This window comes from Podarcis raffonei, chromosome 16 (assembly GCF_027172205.1).
Source record: "Podarcis raffonei isolate rPodRaf1 chromosome 16, rPodRaf1.pri, whole genome shotgun sequence".
NCBI lineage: Eukaryota > Metazoa > Chordata > Lepidosauria > Squamata > Lacertidae > Podarcis > Podarcis raffonei.
The window spans coordinates 12,511,578-12,538,756 of record NC_070617.1 but is presented as its reverse complement, the minus strand read 5'-3'; the positions used below and the strand labels follow the sequence as shown (position 1 = coordinate 12,538,756).

General features: G+C 46.0%; 1 protein-coding gene across 3 annotated transcripts in view; it reads right to left on the bottom strand.

Moving 5' to 3' along the window:
- Positions 1-27,179, bottom strand: part of MACROD1 (mono-ADP ribosylhydrolase 1) — a 311,383-nt gene that overhangs the window by 22,306 nt on the left and 261,898 nt on the right. For all 3 annotated transcript variants that reach the window (XM_053369541.1, XM_053369540.1, XM_053369542.1), the window contains one exon: positions 4,640-4,756. In XM_053369541.1, the coding sequence (XP_053225516.1) occupies positions 4,640-4,756 (117 nt within the window). The remainder of the gene's footprint in view (positions 1-4,639; positions 4,757-27,179) is intronic.

Below are 27,179 nucleotides of genomic sequence, written 5' to 3'. Positions count from 1 at the left end.
TCGCCATAAGTGGGGTAGCCAAGATTTATGGGGGGGGGCAGGCTTTATGTGGGGGGGGGACCGACTTCACTGTGATGCAATTGGCCACTTAGTTAAGTATTTTTATTTTATTTTAATTATTTACTTGATGGGGGGGTTAGCTGCCCCCCTGGTTATACCCATGGATGTGACCCAGGTGGAGTTTTTAAGTCCTGGGTAGGGGGCAAGCATATTCACCCCCTGGAGGCTGAGATTCTCCATGCTTGTTTTATAATACAAATTACTGAAATTATTAGAAGAAAAGCCTCAGGTTCTGCAGTAACATTTTTTGATTATAGATGTTTTGGTATGACAAATTACTATTTATGAAAATTAACTGTATTTCCTGCTCTCCTCTCCCCCCCCCCATGGTTGGAAGCAGATGATAGGCTTCCCCGTCCCCGTCCCCCCCGTCACATCCTGAAGAGTTAAAAGTGCTTGTGCTTCTGATTAAGCAGGCATGGTAAGTTTTGGCATCACCCCACTTCCATCTTTGGTTAAACGGGTAGGGTGGGTTTTGGGTATTGGTTTGGTTTAAAAACCCTACCAAGTCTGTTTGAGTAGAAGTGCCAAACGCCTCCCTCAAGCCACTCTCATCTCTCTTACGAACTGTCACCCGTTAGATTTGGAAAAACATGGCCTCTCCCTTCCTTAACCCATTTCGCAGGGCTGCTGTGAGGCCACAATGCTGTTCCAAGGTCTTCAGGCAGGACAATAAATGTCGCCTGCAACATAAGCGAGGAAAGCGAGGAGCAGCCAGATTCTGTATTCTCCGGAGCCACTCAGCTCTCCAGATGGTGGGGGCCGCATTTGCAAATGGAATGAGGAGAGCCACAGTCAGGCAGAAATCAAACATGCATTTTAAAGCACTTTAATTATCACTCCGGAAATCTCCCCTCCCTATCCCGCTTCAGTTAATGCACACATTACCACAGTTCGAAAGTTACGCTGTTCCTGTGTTAAATGTCAGCACACTCTCTCCAGCTAGAGTGGGAAAAGGCACACGCAAACACACACACACTGACTGCCTAGAAAACAGAAGCATATAGCTGGGAGTGGGGGAGGCTCTGTAGGCCGTTCAGCTGAACTTCCTGCGGAAGATCCAGGGCAACAGCCTTCCCAGAAGATGACAGCATCATCTGCTTGGAGGCCTCTAGAGGTGCAGAGCTCACTGTCCCTCTACGCTAGCGCTGGGGAATTTGTGGCCCTGCAGGCATTGTTGGGACTCCAACTCTCATCAGCACCAGACAGCATGGCCAATGGTCAGGGATGATGGGAGTTGGAATCCAGCAACACATGGAGGAACACAGACTCCACACCCCTGGCCAAGGCAATCGGTTTCACGGTTGCGTGTTTCCTTCCATTAAGAAGTTGCTCCTGATGTTCAGATGAAATCTACCAACCTGTCACTTAAGTCAATCAGGTCGAAACCATGTCCTTTTCTATGGGATAAGCCCCATCTGCGCTATACATTTAAAGCAGTATCATACCACTTTAAATCGCCACGCCTCCCCCAAAGAATCCTGGGAACTGTAGTTTGTTAACAGTGCAAAGAACCGGAAGGAGATCCCTATTCCCCCTGAGAGCTGCAGCTCCCAGGGATACCTGAGCAGAGTTATTGGCTGTTAACCACTCTGAAAATTATAGCTCTGCATAGGGCAGCCATAGGCAAACTCGGCCCTCCAGATGTTTTGGGACTACAACTCCCATCATCCCTAGCTAACAGGACCAGTGGTCAGGGATGATGGGAGTTGTAGTCCCAAAACATCTGGAGGGCTGAGTTTGCCTATGCCTGGCATAGGGAATAGGAGCCTCCAAAGAACTCTTAGGGCACTTAATCAACTACAGTTTCCAGGAATCTTTGAGGAACAATACAGCTTTAAATGTATACTGCAGATAGGGCCACAGCCCTTCAGTTATATAAAAGGTATGCTAAAGTCCCCCTGCCTCCTGGGCAGCCTTCTTCCGGCTAAAAACATACGCAGGAGACTTCCAGACTGTCAGTTTTTGGGGTGGGATTCAGCCGCACACTGGCAAATTCAGGTTGCGTAGTTGAAGTTGGCTTGGTGATCTTGCACAACAACTCCACCAACCCCATAAATCAGACCTTTTGTAATAAGGAAAACCAGACAGAAAATGAACTAGAAACTGACAAGGTTTGCACACCAAGTTTCCATACTGGAAGAGGTTAACATATGCACATAGATTTGAGGATCTATTTGCAGCTCTACACAAGAATGGAGGGTAAAGGGCTAACAATGCACATCAAGAGGAGCAAAACGGCTAAAAAGCTCTTTAAGCAGCAGGTGTGAAACCAGGGGGCACTTCCAGACTAATCCAGTGTTCCTCCAGATTTGCTTAGAGGGAGATTAGATGACCTTGACTATTTCGTGAGAATTCATTCCGATTTGTTTGTGGGGAGGTCAAAGCAAGTGTTATCCTATACTTTCCCCAGTGCATTTTCCCATTACTTTCCTTATCGCAAAAAGTCTGATCATTTTGGGTACCGGGTTTGGGGTGCAAGGCCTACCAATTAGCTATAATTGTGCAACCTGAATTTTGACAATATGTGATTGAACCCCACCAGGAAATAACATTGAAGGATGCAGGTGGCGCTGTGGTCTAAACCACTGAGCCTAGGGCTTGCCAATCAGAAGGTCGGCGGTTTGAATCCTCACGACGGGGTGGGCGCCCGTTGTTCGGTCCCAGCTCCTGCTGTTCAAAAGCACAGCAAAGTGCAAGCAGATAAATAGGTACTGCTCCGGTGGGAAGGTAAACAGTGTTTCCGTGCGCTGCTCTGGTTCGCCAGAAGCGGCTTAGTCATGCTGGCCACATGACCGGGAAGTTGTCTGCGGAGAAACGTCTGCTCCCTTGGCCAGTAAAGCGAGATGAGTGCCACAACCCCAGAGTCGTCTGCAACTGCACCTAATGGTCAGGGGTACCTTTACCTTTTTAACACACTACACATTCAAAGCACATTTGAAGCACATTCGTTTCCTCAAAGCATTCTGGGCACTGTAGTTTGTTAAGTGCACCTGGGAATTGTAACTCTGTGAGGGGCAAACTACCATGGCCAGAATCCTTTGAAGGAAGGAATGTTCTAAATCTGCTTTAATGTGTACACAGCCTTGGTCTCGGATTGGGGGCAGACCTCTCCCACTTTCAGTGCCTTTTAACAAGCCATTGCTTGCACACCTCCAAGTCTGTCTTTGCGACAATAAGGTCTAAAAAATTGCTCTTTTAAAGCAAATTATTATTATTATTATTATTATTATTATTATTATTATTAATTAAATTTGTATACCGCCCTTCATCCGTAGATCTCAGGTTGGCTGAGGATTCTCAAGATGCTAAATCATTTGCCCAGTACAAAATTCCCCGCTTGCATGGTGACATTTGCATGGCGGTTGCACACAAAAGAGCCGCTGCCCTAGACCCTCACTCACCCCAGCAAAAAGTGTCGCACTGCTACTCCTCCTGCATCTTATCAGCCCTTGTTGAGGAGTACAAGGTGTGTCTCCCACTCCTTCCCTCCGCTCCTCTAAGTGTCACATTTGCACGTTATTGTTCTCTCAACGCATCCTCTGCTGCCGAATTATCAGTCTGAATGTGTGAGAGCAAAGACTGTGTCCCAGAGCAGCTTTAATTAACAGACTCTACTCCCTCTCAGACAGACAAGCATATTGGGAGGGGGGGCGGTGGAATGTAGGCTGGAGAGAGGCAAATAAGAAGGAAAGGCAGTGGGGGGGAGCAGGTATTTTTGGAGGGGGTGTGGGAAGGCGGAAGGAATGCACATTCAAAGTTGTTTTTGGAGACTATTTCATACCAATAATAATAATACGGATTACACCAGGCAATGGGAGGTTGTCCATTAGGGCAAATGGCACGTTGCTCCACCAGCCACAGCCTGCCCTCAGCCAGTGTCTCCTTAGTCTCAGTGTTGCTCCTTGCAGAACTGACCAGAGTCACAGCTGGGGGTAGCACCGCCCCGGACGCCCAAGCGGCTAGCTACGCCGCTCTTCCTGACAGCTTTTCAGTGCCAGGTAAAAATTTACTCCCCCCCCACCCCCGCCAAACTTTTGATGAATTGAGCAGTTGTTTTTCTGTTAGTGTGTTGCCAAACCTTTCTGTGTCTGTTATTGGGTATGTGTGTATCTTATTTCTGCACTTGTATAAATTTGTTAATGTTTTCTGCGACATTGTTAATGTTATTCACTATTTATATTTACGTTTTAAAATTTTGTTGTAAGTCACATGGAGACCTCTCAGTAACAAGTGACTAATAGTTGTTTCGTTTCGTTTTTAGTATGTTTTCTGATCAAACTCATGCTTTCCAGTCAAAAAAGGATAAATTATAAGCCACATTTCTTTCTTTCTTTCTTATTAATGACAGAGATATATATGTGTATATATTTGTGTGTGTATGTCAATGTTATTGCTAGTAAACCTACAGAGAAGAAACATGTGTGCAAAAATAAAACTTTTTAAAAAGTTATTTAGTTAAAATATCTCCCAATGTCACATATAGGTTTACTTTATCTTGCATTCTCTCAATCCAATAAGAAATACACAAGCTCAATTTTTCAATGAAACTTAAAATAACACCAATAGCAACACTTACATTTGGCCGGGAGGCGATACCCACAGCTAATCTTGGCTTTTCCAGTCTCGCAGCCACTCAGGGTCCGGCATTCCTCTTTGAGCAAAGGCCCCGCAGCACGATGGATGCAGCCGTCCACTAGAAAAGGAATGTAAAAAAAAACCACTTTGTCAATGTAAGAATCAGACTCGGGCATAAAGATATGGGCAGAACTGCACACACCTTGTATCAGGACAGGAAACTCGTTCATCCCAGCACAGTCTTACCTGCCTCGATTGGAAACAGCTCTCCAGTAGAACGAATTAGTCACATCCAACACCATCTATTCAAAGCACAGGTGTACCATTTTAACAGTCTTGCAAAGAATGCTGGGAAATGTAGTTTGTTAAGAGCGCTGGGAATTGTAGCTCCGTGAGGAGTCTCCTAACAGCTCTTAGATTTGCTTAACAAACTACACTTCCCAGAATTCTTTGGGGGAAGCCATGACTGTCAAAGTGATATACAGCTGCTTTAAATGGATGGTGTGGCTATAACCAGGCTTTCTCATTGCCTGTTAACGCCATCCTTCCCAACACCACTCCCATCTTTTAAACTAGATCGAACCTGGGACTTCCTGCATGTAAATCAGATGTTCTGCCACTAAAATATGGCTTCTTCCCTGCAAAACACTCCTGTGAAATCTCTTTTCTGACTGAAATAGTAACTGCAGTTTCCAAATACTGCTCCTTTCAAGTTTCCTTTCAACTGCTCCTTTCCTATAGTGCATTTTCCTTGACTTGGGTCACATCCACATGAGAGACTTAAAGCACATTGCTTCCCCCAAAGAATTCTGGGAACTGTAGTATGTTAAGGGTGCTGGGAAATGTACTATTGCTGGGAATCACAAATGCGGAGAGTGCTGCTGCCGTCAAGCCCTCCTTGTGGACTTCCCACTGAGACATCTGGCTGGCCACTGAGCTAGCAGGAAACTAGACTAGATGGGCCTCTGGCCTAATCCTGCAGGGCTCTGCTTATTCTCTTACTACACGGACCCTCCATGTGAAGAGGCAGTATACCTCAGAATACAACTTGCTGAAGTCAAACAATGGGGAAGGGCCATTGCCTTTTACACCCGGCTTTGCGAGCTTCCCAGAGATTGGCTGTTTGTGGAAAGAGGATGCTGGACCTGATGGATCATTAGCCTTCTCCAGCAATTTTTAGGTTACAAGGATTTTGGTGGGGGGAGAGAAGGAGAGCGTGGCCGGGTGTTCCAAGGCCTAAAGGGGATGGGTGATTTGCTGTCCACTCTCGAGTACATTAGAGAGAAGCATTGATCAGGAGGGTCCATTATTAGCTCATTCACAGTCCATCTCCTAATCCATAAAACAATATTTTATCAGCTGTACTCCAAGGGGAGTCGATAAAAACCACAGAGGCAATGGGCAATTTTTTGATCGTACAAAGCTGTCCCCTCCCCCACCCCGTTAGCCTGGCTCTCTATGTGGGCGCAAATGAGAGGAAGAGATATAATTACACACATTGACTGTAGGAATCAGACAACTGTAGCCAGGTAAGTAACCCAGTGTGATGGGCGGCGGGGGATATACACAGCATGTGTGTTGTAACGGTTAGTGTGTCAGGTTAGGACTTGGGAGACCAGAGTTCAAATCCTCACACAGCTATGAAGCTCACTGGACAGCCTTAGACCAATCACTGCCTCTCAGCCAAACAGGGTTGTTGTGAGGATAAAATGGAGGGGGGAATCATGTATGCCACCTTGAGCTAATTGGTGGAAAGGTGGGATATAAATGTAATATTACCACAGTGGTACCTCGGGTTAAGTACTTAATTCATTCCGGAGGTCTGTTCTTAACCTAAAACTGTTCTTAATCTGAAGCACAACTTTAGCTAATGGGGCCTCCTGCTGCTGCTGCACCACTGCTGCACGATTTCTGTTCTCATCCTGAAGCAAAGTTCTTAACCCAAAGTAATATTTCTGGGTTAGCAGAGCCTGTAACCTGAAGCGTATGTAACACGAAGTACCACTGTACTAACTTCTGAAAAAAGAGACTGGTCTAATGGGGTTGGCTGGAATACACCAGCACTCAACACACATTTGTTGCAAGCCCCATTTGTCTTCGCTGCTTTTTTCAGATGGTGGGCTCCTCCACGTGGCCTGTTTACTGATATTTCCCCCAGATTCGCTTGCACTAAGCTTCCATGGAGGTTATGTGATGCCCAGCTCTTTATTGAACATTTATTTTGATTTGTTTGTGCATTCGCTCTGATTTGTCTTCCTGTCCATCAGTGGTTATCCTACACTTTCCAATGCATTTCTCCATTGCTTTCCAAACTGTTAGAAGTCAGTGGATTGTTTTTAAGTGGATTTGTTGCTGTAGGGCAACACAGCACTTTAATCCACCTCAATTGTGCAAATCTTAATTTCCTGCACATGACTGAATCCCTCCTGCAAAATAGCGACAGTCTAGAGTCAACCTGTGTGTCAACTAGGGTTGCTAAACCTATTTTTCCAAATGCCATAACCCCTGCCCAACCCTACACACAAAGTTTCAAACCCCAGAGCAGACCCAGCAGCAAACCAAACTAGCTGTTATTTCCCCATCTGAAGAAGCAGAATGGATATAAATTCAATAGATACATGTCCACTGAGCAATAATGCAGGCGGATTATTTCATATGCCCCAACTGCCCCTAACAGGGACAGTCACTGTTTTCTGGGACTTGACCTTGGTAAATTCCAGACCCTGTGTAGCTGTCACTGCTTTTGCTTTTGGGGAATGTTTGCGTTTTTGGGTTGAGGTGTTAGGAGTCACCATTTCCCACCTCCCTCCCGCCAATAAAATCTCAGAGTGGAGAAGCATCATGTCCTTGGTGCTTGTGCACCTTAATGCAGTTGCTGAGGTGTATTTCGAAATGTTGATAACCCACTGTTGTTCAGCTCTGATTATCCTAGCATATTCTTAACCGCCCTCTTGGCTTCTAAACTGGCGGAAGACGGGCTGCTGCAGAAGGAATGAACACAGGAAGAAAACAGGTGAAGCAGAACCTTCCAAAATGTACAAGACTGAGCATGCGGCTGGGGCTTTGTGTGTGCGCACAGACTCAGGGAGTCTCTCTGGGCAGAGGCGCATAAGATTATGTATGCAAGGTGTGAAGAAAGTGGAGAGTGAGAAGTTTTTGTTCCTCTCTCATAATGCTAGAACTCTGAATGGGGAAAGTTTCGGGACAGAGAAAATAAATTGACTTCATTACACAGTGCACAGCTTAATGGTGGAATTTCCCTGCCACAAAATGGCTACTAGCCATTATGGCTACTAGCCGTGATGGCTCTTCTTATGTTCTTAACCTTCTTAGGTATGAGGATTGCAGTGTTACAAGCTTGTCTTTGTTCTTGCCTGTGAATTTTGCAAGAGTCCACTATTTATGCCTATTATGTAGGGGGATGACCTGGGGTGGGGAGACGAGGACTAGGGGCGGCTAGAGGGTATTGCTGTGACCAATGCGCGTTGGTGCCAGTTCTGCAGCTTGAAATGGAACTGATGGGGTGAGAGGAGACAAGGATGCTTTCAAGCCCAACTGTCCTGATGCTCCCAATAATGGTGGGAGGAAGGCGGGGTGTGTGTGCGCTTGTTGGCATCTGGGCTATTTCTGGCAGCGTACAAAGCAGGGGGCCTCCGGGGAGGCGCCTGTCATCTCCGTTCACCACAAAGGAGATTGTGCCCAAGGTTAGCAGCTCCCCCCATCTCTCTCTCTCCCCGCCACCCCCCGCCACTCCAACTCCCGCTCTTCCAAGCTTATTCTTGTGCTGTGTTTGACAGGCCCGAGGCCTGAGGCCTATACAGCGGGGAACCCAGGCAGCAGCCAAGCAGAAATTCCCACACTTAATACAGCCTTGCCTACCCTCGGCAACCATAAGCCCCTTCCCCTTGCCAGCTCTGGATCGAGACAACCTGGAAGGCTCTATGTGCAGCTAATCCCCACAATTATAATTGCAGAGGAGAATTTTGACTGGCCCAGCCAAAATCTCCTTCTGCTGGCCAGTTGTTAGAACACAAGGATGTAAAACCCAGGTGTGATAGAGAGCGAGAGAGAGAGAGAGAGCGAGAGAGGGAGAGAGAGAGAGAGAGAGAGAGAGAGAGAGAGAGAGAGAGAATGAATTTGTGTGTGTTTGTGTGCATGTGATTTTCCTGCTCTCTATATGGTGCATTTTTATTTTAGAAAAAGGAAAGATGGATGGAAGGAAGGAAGGAAGGAAGGAAGGAAGGAAGGAGCTGGTCTCCTTCAGAGAGGGCACTCTACACATGCTCAATAACACTGTCTTGAAAAGACATTTTGAAAGGCAAGATACTTTGAATTATCAAGAAGTTCACTCTTAAAACCCTTCATATAAAATATACTAGTTCTACTCAATGAAAGGCACCATGCATGTGCTCAGAGGCACCTGAACAAATTTCAGGCTCTATTTCCAAGTAGAAATTTTAATGTATCCTGCATGTATGGGTGATGACTGCATATGTCTGTTTCGCCAGGTGCACATAGGGTCTGTTCTCAAGTTTGCCACAGGCACATGGATATAGCTCTGTACCCTCCTCTCTTCCTAGACCACGGCAGCGCTTGCCTGCATGCCTCCTCTCAGCAGTGGATGTGGAGGAACGCATATGGTTGCCTAGCAACTGCATCTGAGAGACTTTGGGCCTACCTGGACCAGGGATGGAGCTCTGATGGCTAAAGGGTCCCTCATCTGGGACAAATGCTCCATTTATTATGCCCCCCCAGCAAGGAAGATGCACCCCCTCTGTCTCCCCTGTAGTCACTTGATGGACTGCTCTCTCTTCCCTCCCCCTGGCCTGCCCTCAGTCCTTGAATCAGCTGTTTTTCCGCCCCGACACCCAGCTTGTTAATGCGAATGAGTTTTGCCATCACGCATGGTTCCCCATCTCTTCCGCGCGCCGATACTCCCACACAGAGATGCTCTGAGATGGAGACCAAAAGTGACATATTTCAAGGAGACCCAGAGAGGGCAGAGGATAAGGGGGGTGGGGGGTGGCGCCAGTCAAGAGGGTCCCAACTTAAAGGAAGCAAGAAGACAGAGGTTAGAAAGTGGGACATCCAGGTCATCTTAGCACCAATGGAACCCTTCAGCCATTGCCATTACAGAGACCCACATCCGATGAGTAGTATTAGTTTGTGTTGACTAAATCTGTATAAATTTGCATATAAGGAAAGAGGGAGGAGTATATCTTGACCAAAAAGCTTACTGGTTGTAGCCAACTAAGTTCTACTCAGAGTAGACCCATTGAAATAGATGAACTTAACTTAGTCCTGTCTACTAACTTCAATGGGTCTACTCTGAGTGAGACTAGCACTGTATACAACCCATGCTTCCTTTGTGTTTAGATGATGCACGGATTGTGGGGGGCACTGTCATTAGAAGAGGCACCCCCCACATTTTTACACACAGGAGGGAATCCCTTTTTTAAGGCAGCCTTTACCAGTTGTGATTTGTATTTATATTGATTTTTAAAAAATGAAAGAAACCCAAATATGTTAACAAGCTGCCCCCTGATTAATTACGGCCACCTTTTTAGTTGATCAGAATGTTTTTGACTGACTAAGCATTGAAGCCCTTGTTATTACTAGTGATTTGTATATAACATTTAGCAGACGTGACAACCCAACTCTTATTCCCCTCCTATCAATACTTGATTTCTAGCCACTGGCATTCCCATTTTATAGATGAGGTGCTGAGGCTGAGAGAGGGAACTAGCATGGACTGTTGCATTGGACTCACAGAGACTCTTGAGAGATTTGGGAGGACTGCCGTGGGGTCCAAAGGAAACGGAAGGGGTTGGTGGGGGCAGAATAAATGAACATGCACATCACTGGGGCATCAATAGCTCTCCCATACCCTCTTCTGAAAAAAATATGGAATGCCCTTGCAAAAGCGCTAGGAGGCGCTGCAGTGCAGAGAGTGAGGAAAACAGGACAAATGTTCCTCTCCCCTCGCCCCCAACCCCAACCTCATTCATGGCTCCCCTGAACAGGGTGAGCCCCATCCCATTGGCCAGAGAAGGGCTTGCCGCCCACGCTGGTCCCCACCGCAGCCACCCTGAGTGCTTCTTCTGGGCTGTTTGGAGCAGGGTGCATGTGTTTTTCCTGCCCGCCTGCTGTCTGTGCTGTGCATAGGTATCTCATAAGGTGCTTTTCATAACCTGTCCTTTGGCATCCCTACACACGTGTGTTGCACATTCTTGGCAGGGGCGCAGCCTGTGTGTGTTTGGGGTGTGGGGGGGGTGTTCTGGTGAGAACCACATGCATTTGTTTCCCTGATCAGGCTGTGTTGTGCGGTTGCGGCATGTGGCTGTCTGACTGGAGACCAACAGAGCGTGTGGAGGGCATCCCTGGGGTGTGCAGTGTGTGCCGATTGGCCACCATGCTGAACTTTGCCAGGGATGTCATCTGCACCCTGTCCCTTGTTTGTTAGATTGAGCTGCTTCTGCTCACACATGCAAAGGGTGCTTGGGAACCCTCCCCTGTGTGTCAAGAGGTGGGCCCTGTTCCCGTGACAATGCCAGCTGAGCTGGCTCTCTGTGTCTGGCTGGCTTCTGTTCTCTCTGCCAGCTGGGAGCCTATTTATTTCACATTTGCCCTTCTCAGGGGCTCCTGGACAGGTTTGGATGTGGCATGCTTTAGACCAAGTTCACTTAGGCCAGAGTAATTTACGGTGGTTTCCCATAGTTAGGATTGCTATGCCCATTAGGTCCATTAATTTCAATGGGTCTACTCTGAGTAAAAGTTGAACACCACTGTATGTGCAAAGATGCATATGTTAGGGAGAAATGTCCATAAAAATGCATATTATTGAAGATTACATACAAAAAAAGCATTATATGAGGAGAAATTGCTTGCAGGGGGGAAGTCTATGTTAGTCAAAACTGCATACAAAAATGTGCCTCTCAGGAGTAATGCCAAAATGCTGATGAATTTTCATGAGGATTAAAAATAAATAAATCAGTAATTGCTGCAGAAATGCAGAAAACTAAATTTCAGGCTGGAAAAATAAGAAACTTCAAGAACCAAAGTTGCCAGATTTGTCCAGCCCTAGAAGTCACCAACATGTTATAAGCCCCACCCTGCCGTGAGCAGGATCAGCCCCTCCCATGCCCTCTTTTCCTTCCCCAAAGATCAGCTTTATGCAATCCAGAGCAGTCACAGTTAGAGAACAGATGTCTCACAGAAGGTCTTTGCAGAGCAAACAGCACCAGATGCCTTTAATAAGAGGACCAAGCCACACCACAGAGAGGGATGTGTGCGTGTGAGGGGGGGGTGATGAGTGTGTGTGTCCCCCTCACAAGCAGCAATTCAGCAACCACTCCTGTTGCCTTTTTATTTTTATTTCTTTTTCTTTCTTTTTTATTAGACTCATAAAAACCAAATGGAAGAATTGAACATAATATTTACAAAAGGGAAATATAATTTACAGGAGTGTTGAAACCAGTCATGAAACTTTTCACCATGACACAATGAGCCGTGACTAAAAGCATCCAATAGATTCAGCTTTGGAGATGCAGAGTTTGTGGGCTTCGGGTATGTGGGGCAGGAGAGGGAAGTAGGGGAGAGACACCACATGATTCAACTGTTGAATTTCCACCCCATAATGAAACTAGACCCCTTTCATATGGCAACCTAAACTGGCTAAGGAAAATATACATACATGGAAAACCCGGGATTCTTTCCCAACCCATGATATGGCAATCAGACCCAAAGCATGAACGTAATCCATAAATCCCCTGAAAATATTTTTAACTGGTGAGGGGGTAGACCCCACTGAACACAATGAGACCTCCTTAAAAAATAATATGTATGTGAAAGATTGCACTCTTATGCTACTATGTTCTGGGAGAACAAGCCACCTTACATAAAATGCCTTAGCTCTCTGATAGTGTTCCCCCTTGTTTTCCTGACTGGCATTTCTTATCCCTCTTCCATACAGACACACAAAAGGTCTAGTCCGGCATCCACCGCAGCCCATCCTAAACAAGCCTGATGAAAGCAACCAGTTCTTCTCCCCCTCCCGCCAGCTGCCCTTCCTGTGTGTAGGCCTCTAATCCCCCCTCAAGGGCAAATCAATGGGATCGCTCCGTAATCCACTTTCCCCGAGATCTCCTTACATAAAGAAGGGGGTGGGCGCCCGCCAGGCCCATCTGTCAGGTCTGAGAATTATCCCCTCAGTTCTCATCAGGGCCCGTTTCATTCCTCTTTCCCCACTGGCTCTGAGGCCTTGAAGCTCAAGGAGGAGGAGCGGCGGCCGGCTGTCAGGACACGCGGCCAGGATCAGGGTTCTCGAACCAAGCCTTCAACTCCCAAGTGGAAAAATCCTCTCAGCAGGTGGTTTTGCCTCTTGGCGTCAAAAAGCACTTTATCCCGGTGTTTGTGGCAATGGGCTGATGTTTCCTGCGTGGATGATGCCACGGGGTGGGAAACAGTCAAGAGCTTTCCCCCTCAAAGCCCTGAAGGTGGGATGGAATCGTGGGCCACATTCACACCATACGTTTAAACCACTGGAGTGCCACTTTAAACAGTCATGGCTTCCCCCAATTCAGGGTGCTGTGGTTTGTTAAGGGTGCTGAGAGTTATTAAGAGACTCCTCTATTCCCTTCCTGGAGCTACAAATCTTAAGAGTTGTTCAACAATCAATCCCTCTTTACTGGGAACTGTGGAAATTGTGTTGGACAAAGACCTGGGAAACCAGGGTTCGTATCCCCACTTAGCCATGAACTGACTGGCTGACCTTGGGCCATTCACTGCCTCTCTCAACCTAACCTGCCTCACAGGGTTCTTGTACGGATTAAATGATGAGGGGGAGAACAATGTATGCCACCTTACACTCCTTGGAGAAAAAGGTGGGATATAAATGCAACAAACAAACAGCATTCTCCTAATATACACCTGTTTGTATGCAATGTTGCCTAATAGACCAATATTTGCAAAACCATTTCCCCATATAACACATTTTTGAAATTTTCACTATATATATATATACATTTTTACGAACACTTAGTCTAGTACATGCCTTTTTGTTCACATTCCCTGGCTGGAGAATTGCATTGCAAAAGTTGGAGAAGTGTGAATGTGTTTTAGGTCGCGTATAGTTTCAGAAAGTGCGGATTAGGTACAGTAGGTTCACCTTTAAATAAGAAATGAACTGAATTTCCTCCCCCCCCCCCCATGCTCCAGTCTGTGACAGCTTCTGGCACATCAGCCTCCCCAAAGCTGCTTTCAGCTCTGGTTATACCCAGGTTTTCATGGAAGAAGGTGCCACCACATTCAACAAGACTTTGGGGCTTCGGACGACAACGAACAAGGGCATGCAATCTTGCACCTTCAGTAAACATTTTGGCAGATGATCAGTTCCAAAGCATATGTACCAAAATGTGCAATAATAATAATAATAGTAATAGTAATAATAACAAAACCTTTTAAAACTGCAAGGTACAGTTGCAGTGTATATTTTGCTTTGACCCTTTCCTTCCTGCCTTCCCATCCTCCTCACCAGAACGCTAATTATACAGATCAAAGCCTGCGTGTTAAGCGTGGGCATTCCCCAATGAGGCTCACAAGTTTGTATCTCCTAATAGCCACATATAGGCTGGAGGCAAAAGCAGTTAGCAGCAGTCTCTAGGTAAGGGCTGGAGGGAGGCGGGGGGGGGGGGAGAGGATGGAGAATGAGAACGGCAGCAGCAACTGATGGTTAGGCCCATCTGCGGCAAAGGCAGTTGCTAATCAGCCCGCCAAGACAGCCTCCTTTTTTTCCTAGGCATTAATTAAGTCTCGGAGGCTTCATTCATCCACCATGCAGCCTCAGTGCAGATCTAGGGCACAGTCAATAAAGCTCTCCCAGCTACAATGAGCAAGGATGGAAGTTTCAATGGAGCTGAAAGAGTTAGCAAAGGGTATGTGCTAATGCAACCCCATATTTCTCAAAAGCATAATTCTACACCCCTCCTGACCAACCTGGCGCTCTCCAGATGTTTTGGACTACAACTCCCATCAGCCCCACCAATCCCGGCCACTGGTCAGGGATGATGGGAGTTATAGTCCCAAACAGCTGGAAGTCACCAAGTTGGGGAAGGCTTCCAGGATATAGCGGTTTACCTGGCATTCTGGCTTTTGAGGCTACTGGATGTATGTTTGCAATCACAATGGCTAGAAAGTAGAAGTTCTCACCCTGCATTTTTACAAAATTGTGGAAATCAACATTTTGCATACTTTTTAGTGAACATGTAAACCAGGGCTGGGAAGCCTTTAGCCCATAGCCCTCATTAGGAAAAGGTGAAATTTGGCCCACAAAGGCATTTCTGGCAAACCATGCCCTCCTGTCAATCACCTGATATCATTATGATGTCATGCGACAACTGGAAAGGGGCTCCCGTTTGGAAACAGACTTCTAAATAATGCCACTGATCAGTGGAGAGACACCTGCTTTTGAAGTCTGTTTCCAAGCAGTTCATGTTGAAACCTCTTCCAAAGGTGCTTCAAAGGTGAGCTCCTTTTAAGTTGTTACCTGATGCCATAATGATATCAGGTGATTGACAGGAAGGTGGCCCTGCCCACCTGTCAAAGTTGGCCTGTGGTGGGGCTGGAGGAAAGCGGAATCCGACTCACTGGCTGGATCCAGCTCCCCACCCCTGACCTAAACATAGCACACACCCAATAGATGTAAGCTGTACTCCACAGCATCTTACCAGTATATTAGCTAGTCCCATTTTACTTGATGTATAAGAATACACTGTGGAGCAGGGCTGGATGGATCTGTCAGTTATGGTTCTCTCAGTTTCTTATGTTTACAAGCATAAATTTGGTTCTCCACATTTCTGCAGCAATTCTCCTTTTTAAAAAAAGTTCATCAAAATTCATCAGCATTCTAATGTGAATTTTTCCTTAAAAATAATTCTCTATGCAATTTTGCCCAATGTACACAATTTTGCAAAGCCATACCCATAATATTTACACTAATATATGCATTTTAATGCACACTGTACTCTAGTACATGCAGTGTTGCAAAATTCAGAGAACTGGAAATTTTGAAGGCTCGAAATGTCTTGGCTTGCATGTTATTTTGGAAATTATGGATTTGGTAGGTTCACTTTGAATTTGAATTTACTTGAGATTCTCCCCTATTCCTAGCAAAGGAGCCAACTCCTAGGGGCCAATGACCCTTCAGCCCCGGCAATAAAGTATTTGAGGGCGCCGTGGGTCCCCAAAGTTGATGGGCATTGCCATTCAAATGGTGTTTGTGTGCCGCATCATCTGACTGGCTATGCAGGGCAGCGCCCCTCCCATATTTTATTGAAGTTGACACCCCTGATCCCTAGTTCACAGCTCACTCTCTTGGGAATAAATTTGAACCTAAGTCCCCCCTTCTGAAATCCAATAGTTTCGTTGCGTTGTACCACACTCACTACACACTTCCTCCACCTTGAGAAAATAAAACAAACTGATAAGCTATGCTCTTCGGAGCAGGAAAAGATGTACACAGGTGTGCAGCCTCCAAGCAACCACTTTACAAGAAGAAAATTAAAATGGAATTCCAGGTTTTTAATATGGCAAAGGGGGAAGGAACGCTGTCCTCCATCTCTAACCATAGCATAGTGATGTCACCAGCTGTCACTAACTGCATCACACGAGCAACTAAAAAGCCAGCTTTCAAAAGCATTAAAGGTAAAGGTAAAGGTACCCCTGCCCGTACGGGCCAGTCTTGACAGACTCTAGGGTTGTGCGCCCATCTCACTCAAGAGGCCGGGGGCCAGCGCTGTCCGAAGACACTTCCGGGTCACGTGGCCAGCGTGACATCGCTGCTCTGGCGAGCCAGAGCCGCACACGGAAACGCCGTTTACCTTCCCGCTAGAAAGCGGTCCCTATTTATCTACTTGCACCCGGGGGTGCTTTCGAACTGCTAGGTTGGCAGGCGCTGGGACCGAGCAACGGGAGCGCACCCCGCCGCGGGGATTCGAGCCGCCGACCTTTCAATCGGCAAGCCCTAGGCGCTGAGGCTTTTACCCACAGCGCCACCCGCGTCCCCTTTCAAAAGCATTACTGGCATGCAATATTTTCAGTGACATTAAAAGAAATAAAACTGAAAAGCGTGCACATTTTAATTCATATTTGGCACAGGAAAATTTTGAAACGTAAGATTTTGCTGCAATGACGTTTCTTATGCAGTGAAAACAGATGCCCAACAATATGGTACTTGGGGAGGATGGTATTTTCTGGTTGGAATTGGATCACTCCCCCTACTGGAAAGAAGTTTTCCTGCAACAGGAGTCAAGCCATTTCTGTTCACCCCGGAGCCACAGTGGAGAGGCATGAATTATATACAAGTCCCAGGTTACATAAGCGAGCTAAATAATAGATAATAAATAATAGTTAATAAATAATAGATCAGGCTGAGGCTTACATAATGCTCTGTGTGACACAAAAGGAAAGGAAAAAGAAGGTGAGTTGGGAAGGAAAAGTGGTTTCTCAGGCTATCGGAGTGGTGGGCACCTTTGGGGGGTACTGATGCGCAGACATGAGTGTGGGACATTAGAGATGGGGACTGGGCAAAAGTGCACCAATGCCTTTGCAAATACATGGAGAGGGTCACCACCTAGTGTGCTGGTCCTTGCATCTGAGCATGTCTTTTCTCAGAATAAAGATTCCTTTTAAAAGGGGGGGCAACAAACTAGTGTGTGAGAGAAGTGGGCAGAGATAGTTCCCCCAGATAACCTGTCTACTGAGCATTCATCCTGATTTGCTTCCACAAAGCTTATGCAGAGGTTAGACTATAGTAGTACCTCGGGTTACAGATGCTTCAGGTTACAGACTCTGCTAACCCAGAAATAGTACCTTGGGTTAAGAACTTTGCTTCAGGATGAGAACAGAAATCGTGCTCCAGAGGCCCCATTAGCTAAAGTGGTACCTCAGGTTAAGAACATTTTCAGGTTAAGAATGGACCTCCAGAACAAATTAAGTTCTTAACCCAAGGTACCACAGTATACCCAGCCTTTACTGAACATTAGTTCTGTTTTGCTTCCGGGGTGGTTATATGGCAATGAGCATTCATCCTGCATTTATCCTGATTTGCAAGTGGAGTGTTTATGCATCTCCCTTGTAGTCCTTCATTCATCCCACACTTCTCAGGACACTTCCCCGTCACCTTCCTAACTGCACAGAAGTCTGCTTCTTTCTTGAAGGTGGATTTGCTGCGCCAGGATAACAAGAGTACATTAATCCAATTTAATTGTGCGCACCTAAATTTCCCAGTGTGCCTTGAATCCCTCCTTCCTGCAAAATACTGACAGGCTGACAGGCTGCGCAAAATACTTTTCTGTCCTCTCTCCCATTACAACAGAACAAGGGATCACCTGATCAAATGGACTGACAGTAAATCCAAGACAGACCAAGAGAGAGTCCTTCTCTTCAAAATGCATAATTAAATGTGTGGAATTGGCTGTCACAGGAGGAAGGTCCCCTGTCTTGGATGATATTAAAAAAGCAAGACCAGACAAATTCCCAGAGGAGGACTGGGAGAAGTCCATCAATAACTTCACTCAAAAAGGCCACAAGTAATTCTTTATATTCAGAGAGAGTCCATAGAGAAAGGGTGGAGGTAGAACACAGCCATCAGGTTTAGGAGCTATTGATAGCCTTAACCATCCATGAATTTGTCTAAACTTCTTTCAAAGCCACCCAAATCCGTTATTAGGGGGCAGAAGCCCCACTCTTCAAATCCTCAAAGCCTCAGGGTTTCAAAATTTACCATGCGCCACTAAAGCAGCAACATCTAGTTTGTAACAGACGGAGATCATTGTTTGGGCTAGCTAGCTAGGCTTATCTGTGAAGGGAAGCACCAGTATTAGGCACACAAATTCAGAACATGTGCGCAGGTGACAAAAACCGCCTAGAGTACCTATTAAACAGGTTGACTCGGAAGGGCCTGCCAACACAATCCCAGGAAGCAGGCTAGGGCAGCTGTTTATGGGTTGTGGCCTTGAGGGGCTTGCCTTACACATCCCAGGACAAGACAGGGCCTAACTGGGGTTGGGGAGGGGGGATCTCTTTGGTGCAAGAAGCTTTCTCCCTGGCACCCCTTTCTTCGCCTGATCCCTGCTTGCACCAGCTTTGCATTCACACTTCTGCAAAGCCCTCCGCAAAATCAATTTCAAAGTGCAAATTGACTCTTTGCTACAACACAAATCTGGTGTCAGGGATGAGGCAGGGGAGGGGGGGCAGGAAGGGTGTGTGTGTGTGCGCGTACGTGCGTGCGTGCGCATGGGCAGCTGTGGGTAAAAGAGAGTTACAGAATGCAAATATATATATATAAAAGAGAGTTACAGAATGCAAATATATATTGGGGATCACTTAGCCAGGGTCAGACTGGGAGACAGGAGAGCTGTCTTCAGATATCTGAAGGGCTGTCAGGCAGGAAATGGAGCAGATGAGTTATCTGTTGCTCCAGAGGGCACAACTGGAAATCAATGGGTAGAAATTACAAACAAGGAGATTTTGGCAAAAACGTTAGGAGAAACTTCCTAATGGTTTGAGCAATTTGACAGTGGAGCAGAATACCTCAGGAGGAGGGAATAGGGGAGGAAATTCAGTTCAGTGCATTTGAAGGGGGGGGTAGAGTTACCTAATTTGCACTTTCTGAAGCAACATGCAAATTTGCAAACACATGCAAGCATGCAAAACACAGCCGTCCTTTGAAATTTGCACATCTCTAAATTTTGCAACGCAGTTCTCCAGTCAAAAAATGCATATACACGAGAAACGTCTGCATATAAATGTATGTATGAGTGAAAATTAACCTACAAAAATGCATTGTATTGGGAGAAATTGCTTTTCAAAAAGAGGATATATTAGGCAAAGTTGCATACAGAAATGTGTGTATTAGGAGAAATTTGCAATAAAATGCTGAAGAATTTTCATTAGGACATTTTTGTGTGTGGAGAACAGAGCTTAAGGTTGCGAAAATGAGAAAATGAGAGAAACCAAAACTCTCATTTTTGCCCACCCCTGCTTGAGGTGATGGTGGCAGCAGCACTTCTTTGCTGAAGGTATCCTGGACAGCCATTTGTCAGGGATTTTTCAGTTTCAGCCTGCATAGTTAGGTGCTGCACCAAGGAGGAGATTGGACGAGAGGAACTCTGAGGTACCTTCCACCTCTATGATCTCAAGAGGTGGAGCACCCAAATAGCAACCCCCTCTTTACTAATCAACATCCACCGGGAATTTGCCCTTAGCAAGCCTCTTTAAAATGATCCAAACACTGGAGACAGACAACTGTTTTTAAGATGTTTGAGAGGCATGCGGTGTGTCTACACAGATTTATTTTCTCCATTATTTTTTCCGATCGAAAATGTTGAGGAGGCTTTTGAAGCAATACTGCAGCAATATTATGGTGCAAAATTTGGAGAAGTGTGGATCTTGAAAGATAGCTACATTTTGGTTCACTTTTTTTTTTGAGGGGGGGCCACAAATGAGGCAAGTCCACTTGAACCAAACCAGGATTCCTTACTCTGAATACCAGTTGCTTGGGGACACAAGTTAGAGGAGAGTGGCTGTTGCACTCAGGTCCCTGCTTCTAGGTCATGGGTAGGCAACCTAAGGCCCAGGGGCCGGATCCGGCCCAATCGCCTTCTAAATCTGGCCCGTGGACGGTCCGTGAATCAGTTTTTACATGAGTAGAATGTGTGCTTTTATTTAAAATGCATCTCTGGGTTATTTGTGGGGCATAGGAATTCGTTCATTCCCCCCCAAATATAGTCCGGCCCCCCACAAGGTCTGAGGGACAGTGGACCGGCCCCCTGCTGAAAAGTTTGCTGACCCCTGATCTAGACACAACAGGGAGGTAAAAGATTTGGATTATCATAAAAGATGCAGGGGGAAATGACTAACAATAGGGCCCACAAAGGGGAGGAGGGACGTCCAAGAGATGCCTTGGAATCTTGTTTTTATGTTGTATGTTGGATATGTGACTGCAAAAATTTAATCCGAAAAACCAAATAAATACATTTATATTTATAAAAAGAAACCTCCTGGTTCCTAGCTCACTCTCATGCAACCTAATCCTACGCGTGTCTACTCAGATGTTAAATCCCACTGCGGTCAAGGGGTCTCACTCCCAGGTAAGTGTGCACAGAACTTCAACTTATTCTGTGTTGTTGATATGTTTCCCCTCAATTCCAGCTTTTTAAAACCGCTTCTCTTCCGCCTCTGCCTCACCTCCAAAAGTCCTGCGCCCCTTCCCGCATATAATTTCTCCACTTCCATCCCACGCCCTTCCACAGCTAGCTCAACCCAGCCTAGTTAGGGGCTCGTTATCTCGGCCACAGCTTAATTAAAGCTTGTTTATCTGCAGTTTCTGCTTAGCCCCTTAGGAGACAGGAATGAAAGGCTGGGGCGCCCTGGGGAATCAGAGGACCTACAAAACAACCCTGTGCTCTACAACCTGAGAGGAAGGCTTTGCTTTCCTGCTCAGATACATCTCTATCTATTACCTTATTTCCCATCCCATACTCTTTTAAAATATGGCTCTTTTGGGGGGGGGAATTATTGGGTTATTGCTTTTATTTTTATTTAATATACTGTGACCCTTTTATGTGAACCGCCCTGAGACCTCTGGGTATACGGAAGTATATTAATAATAATAATAATAATAATAATAATAATAATAATAATAATCCATATCAGTTTCATATGTGTTCATTGATAAGTATTTTCCTTTCCTTTTCATTTCCACAGTCATCTGCGATTTTTTTAAAGTACAAAACTTCATATTTAATAAATAAGAAATGGGTATATGTTTAATATCTGCAGTTCACAGACCTGTGAGGCATGGCAGTAGGTCCATGGGGAGGGTGGGAAAAGCTAGCTGTACATGCTCTCTCTGTACATGCTCAGTGGCATCCTTCTTTCCCCAGAGCTGCTAAGGTAGCCTGTGTGCCCTAAGGGCAGGCAGAAGCTAAGGAGCTCAGGCAAAGAAGCACAATGACTATCAGCTCTCAGTTGGCCAGTGAGACTCTGTAAGTCTTCGTTTTATAAAATGCATTTGTTTTAGCGTTTCAAAGTCGCAAACTGCCTTGGGTGCCCTCAGCAGAAAAGCTATATATCTGTCTTCTGTCTGGTACTTAATTTACTCTTTGGTGCTGGGTTTTAGTTGCTGAATTTGATTGTACCGCTGTCACGTTTTCTTTATCCTGCTTTTGCATTTAATTTACTGCACATCACCCAGAGAAACGAGGCGGCTAGTAAATATAAATAATAAATAAACAGGCATGCGCTCTGCAGCTGCACTCTGGGCACTCCCCAGCGCTAATAGATTAACGCAAGCACACACCCCGCCCAAGCCTACCCACTTCTCAGTCATAAAGGAATTTTAAAACACCCTCGTAGTCTGGAAGTCTCCGGCGGGAGCAATTTTAATAAAAACCTGTTTTAACAATCTGTTCCAGAGATATTTAGGGTCCCTGTAATATTCATGAAGGGGAGATTAAATATTGAAATTTATGCCGATAATAAAAAAATTTAAACAAATGAAGAAGCGGGAGAGGCAGGGTGTGAAGACTTGCATGTCAGTTTATGCTAAAGAAGCACATTGGCATGCTTGGTCGTTAATAATTTACAGGAGCCTTTTTTTTAAAACCCTCTTAATAGTAAGAGACAAAATGAAGGAGGAACAAATCACAGGCTTATCTGGTGTCTGATGGAGCGATTCTCCAGCTTTGGTAAATCAGCCTAACACCGTAAGATTGAACCTTTTTTCAGCCTGGTGGTGGCATTCCCTGCTGCACAACCTTTTGGGGACCAGTGGTGGGTGGGGCCAGAGGCAAAAGTGGGTGGAGCAATGAATGCAAATTCACCTTTGTATAGTAGGCTAGCTACTCTATCCTCTTTAACCTCCATCCAGTGAGGCAAGAGGCATTATCAAGCATCAGGGGCACATTCCAGCCAGGACCAGTGAGGGGTGGGGCCTAGGGAAAGTTCTGAGGGCCAGATACAGAAGCTGAGAGGGCCATATTTGGTTCCCAGGCCTGATGTCCACATCAGTGATTGTCCTGCAATTTTCTCCCAGTATATACCGTATTTTTCGTCCCATAGGACGCTCCGCCCCATAGGACGCACCTACTTTTTGGGGGGGGGAAATAAAGGGGGGAAAATTCCTTTATTTTCCCCCCAAAACCAGGTCGGGGAACAGTGGGATGGCGGCGCTGCGCCTCCCGGCTGTCCCCCGAGCTTGTGGGGCTCGTCGATGTCTGCCCGGCGCGAGGGGCGCTCTGCTTCAGGGCGCCCCACGCAACGGGGGGCAGGCTGCGGACACCTGCGCGAAGCACGGGGCGTCCTCCGAAGGGCGCCCCATGCTCCGCGCTGCAGGCTGCTGCCCGCAAGCCGTGCGCGCCCGGGGGAACTCCCCCCGGGCATGCAAGGCTTGCGGCTAGCTTCCTGGAGCCTGGAGAGCGAGAGATGTCGGCGCACCGACGCCTCTCGCTCTCCAGGCTTCAGTGAAAGCCTCCATTCGCCCCATAGGACGCACACACATTTCCCCTTCATTTTTGGAGGGGGAAAAGTGCGTCTTATAGGGCGAAAAATACGGTACATATATTTGTATACAGTGGTACCTCGGGTTACATATGCTTCAGGTTACAGACTCCGCTAACCCAGAAATAGTGCTTCAGGTTAAGAACTTTGCTTCAGGATAAGAATAGAAATCGTGCTCCGGCGGCACGGCGGCAGCAGGAGGCCCCATTAGCTAAAGTGGTGCTTCAGGTTAAGAACAGTTTCAGGTTAAGAACGGACCTCCGGAACGAATCAAGTACTTAACCCGAGGTACCACTGTACAATCATTTTTGCAAAGAAATTTCCCCTACTATGTACAATACGTTCTACCCTAGTATATGCTTTTTTTGGTACACTTTATTGAGCTGGATAACTGGGCTGCAATATTCAGGGAAATTAGAATTTTGAAGGATGGCTGTGTTCTGGTTCATTTATTATTCCGGAAAGCATGAATCGGGTAGGTTCGCCTTTATCTGCCGAGATGAATCAACTTCTCCCCCATCCCTATGAACATCAAAACAGCCTGGCTGCAGGATCAGGCCAAAGGCCCATCCCAAAGGCCCATCCTGTTCTCACAGCGGCGAGTCAGATGCCTGTGGGAAGTCCACAAGCAGGAACTGAGCACAACAGCAACTCTCCCCCACTTGTGATGCCCTGCACCTGGTATTCAGAGGTATATAGCCTGACAATGGAGGGGGAACACAGCCACTGACAGCCTTATCCTCCATGAATTTTTCCAATCCTCTTTTAAAGCTGTCCAAGTTGGTGGCCGCTACTGTCTCCATCCGACCTTTTTTACAGAACAACAATCAACAGGACTCCTTGCTAGGATGCTGAGCTATGGGCCAAATCCAGCGACCAATGAAAGCCTGATTCCCACATGCACCTCACTGCACTGTGGTGTGGGAAGCGATGGGAAACGGCGGCCAGAATAACTTGGGCAGGGGAGCGGGGCAGCGGCGGGCGGGAGAATATCTCTCCCGTTAATCAATTCCCCATTAGAGGCCTGCATTTCATATGGGTTAGTTGGCTCCTATTACATAGCCATGGGGACTTAACTCATGTGGATTAAATGGATTTCTCCCTCCCCAATTAAGATTAACCCGGTTTGCAAAGGGATTAAGTTTAACTCAGAAAAGGGATTTAACATGTATTAAGAGTGCCCGAGGCTTGTGGTTTGGGGGGGGGCGAGAAGACGGGGAGGGGAGGGCAGAGTTAATCAGTACGGTCTTGCTCCTATTAAACCCACACTCCCAGTTATAGTAGATTAAGGTGGTGACCTCAAATGCACTTACAAGTGAGTAAATCCCATGGATTTTCAATAAGATTTACTCATCAATAAGTGCACTTAGATTTAGGGCCGGGGCGCGGCGGAAAGGTACATTTTTACTCTGTCTGATGTGAATTGGTATTAACCCCACTGATTTTGATTGCAGGGATATCCAGTTATTGAATATGTGGTTTGTTTGTTTTTTTAAATCGCATAACCTTCAACCTTTCTCAGTTAAAGCAGGCACATGCCAGAAACACCCCAATTTGCAAACTGATGACACTCATCCACCTCAAATTCCACATTGCTGAAGGTTTCATTACCTGTATGTGCCACATTCGTTTACATCATCCTTCGCCAATTTGGTGCCTTTTGGAAGTTTTGGACTACAATTGCCATAAGTCCCAGCCAGCATGCTATCTAGGGCTTAGGTGACCTGCAGATCTGGAGGGCACCAGGTTGGCAAGGACTGGTTTGCATTGTGTCAGCATGTATTTCCACTGATTTAAAAGCCAAGCCTGTGTTTGTTCTCTTGGGTTAAATGTATGTTTGAAGACACAATTGTCACCCAATGATTCTCCCTGAATATTCCAATGCAATTGTTGGAGTTGACGAATCCCGGCTATGTCTGGGAAATTCCGGACATATGGCAGCCCTATTATTGGCTCAAAAGAAACGTTTATAAAAATATATATTTTATTATCAAATGTGATTAGATAGAGAATATACATTTAGAAATGTGTATTTGGAAGTAAATTTGAAACAGGATGGGGCAGACTCTGAAGCCACCACATGCAAAACCACCAGAGATTGGGAATAGACCAATCCATTCAACAGTGTTGTCATTCTTTAAGGTACAGCTCCCAGGAAGATAGGTGGGTGTGTATCTAGGGATGGTGGAAGAATTTGGCTCTTTTTGCATTTAAAGGATAACCTACCAAATTTGCACTTTGCAAACTATGAAGTGAAACACAGCCATACTTTGAAATTTGCACTTCTCTGAATTTTGCAATGCGGTTCTCCATCCAAGCAATGTGTACAAAAATGCATACACTGAGGGCAGAAAGTACATTAAAAGGTATGCCCTAAGAAATATAATGTTAAAAAAATATGTTAACATCATGGGAAATTGCTTTGCAAAAACATGTAAGTTAGGCAAAACTGCATACTGATGTGTATATTAGGAGAAATTTGCATTAAAAAGGATTTTCATGGATTTTCATGAGGCAATATAAAAATATAAAATAAAATATAAAATATAAAAATATAAAACTAATTGCAAACTGATGTGGAAATGGGGAGAACTAAAGTTTTTTTGGGGGAATGGGAAACTGAGAAAAGCTGAAATTTGACAGATTTGCCCATCCCTGAACTCTACTGCACATGCATGTCATTGCAAGCACATGAACACCAAGGCATCAAAAACTGTTGCTGAGGTATGTTTTGAATGGTTGACAGCACAGTGTAGGAAATTATATTTTTCAAGTTTGTCTTTGACAACAACGAAGAACAAATACCTTCTGCCAGCTTCCGCAATGGCCCCTCCTACAGCCTGCCAGAATATTCTATGGCCCCTCCCACAACTTGCCACATTTTGTACTGAGCTTCACCCTTCAACTCCCCAGGAAAAGTCACCATTTCTGAATTAAAGAGTTGACAAACCCTAATGGGCCCTTTCCAGAGATGAAAAACCCACTGTGGCCCTCCAGACCTCCTCATCTGGCCCTTGGGACTCTCCCCAGGACACACACTCTCATAAGCCATGCCCAGCACCAGTCCTGCTTGGCATCCTTCTTGAGTGTTTTTGCCTGGCTAGAATCCATCCTCAAACGGCCGCTCAAATGCTTCTTGCTTTTCCAGCAGGAGGGAAAAGAGGAATATGTAGGAGTGTGTAGAAATCTGCCTAAGTTACAAAAGTAAAATTCACGTTAATTGCTTTGTCTACTTTCCGCTTCCGACTGTGCCCCACTTTTGCCTCTGGTCGTTGAGCTGAAAAAGGTCCCCTCCCCCTGCAGTGGGCTGAAAGAGCCCAGGGGGAAAGAAGACTGGGGTTTGCCAAGTTCAGTGAAAAGGACACCTTGCCACACGCATTTATTCATCACCACTCCAGCTCGGCGCGTGTTATTGAAAACGCACTTTTATAATGGCAGGGAGCAGTTGCTGCGGAAAGCCCCTGACACCCCTCCCCCTTCCACTTGGCTCCTGGTGCTGCCACCCCTGACGCCCCCTCCCCACTGGCCTCCCCTCTTTTCCGCCTTGGCTCTCCAAGCGCTGTTTGTTTTGTTCTAGGAAACGTGTCCTAAATGCCAGGCTCGGCAGTTTCGAGTCCATGAATCACTACCACATGTCAGCTCTTGTAGCTGCACTATATCAGCAGAAAGAGAGAAAGAGAGAGAGCCAGGCTCTGATGGAAATTAACGGGCTCAGTATCGATTGCATATGCACGCATGCAAGGGGAGAAGCCCTGCTCCGGCCCCGCACTCACGCGAGGTTGCCAAGTGTGAGTTGCTGGTGTTGCTACTCATCTTTGACAATTCCCTAGAGCAATAGGTTTTTGAGGGGGGCAGAATCACTCTGCAAACTATTTAAAATCCAGAGATTTGGCCATATGGATGTTTAATTTACTTGTGGTGCACCACCCCATAATATGCCCTTTGGGAGTGAAAGATCTTTCCGATATCCTGTTAACTATAGA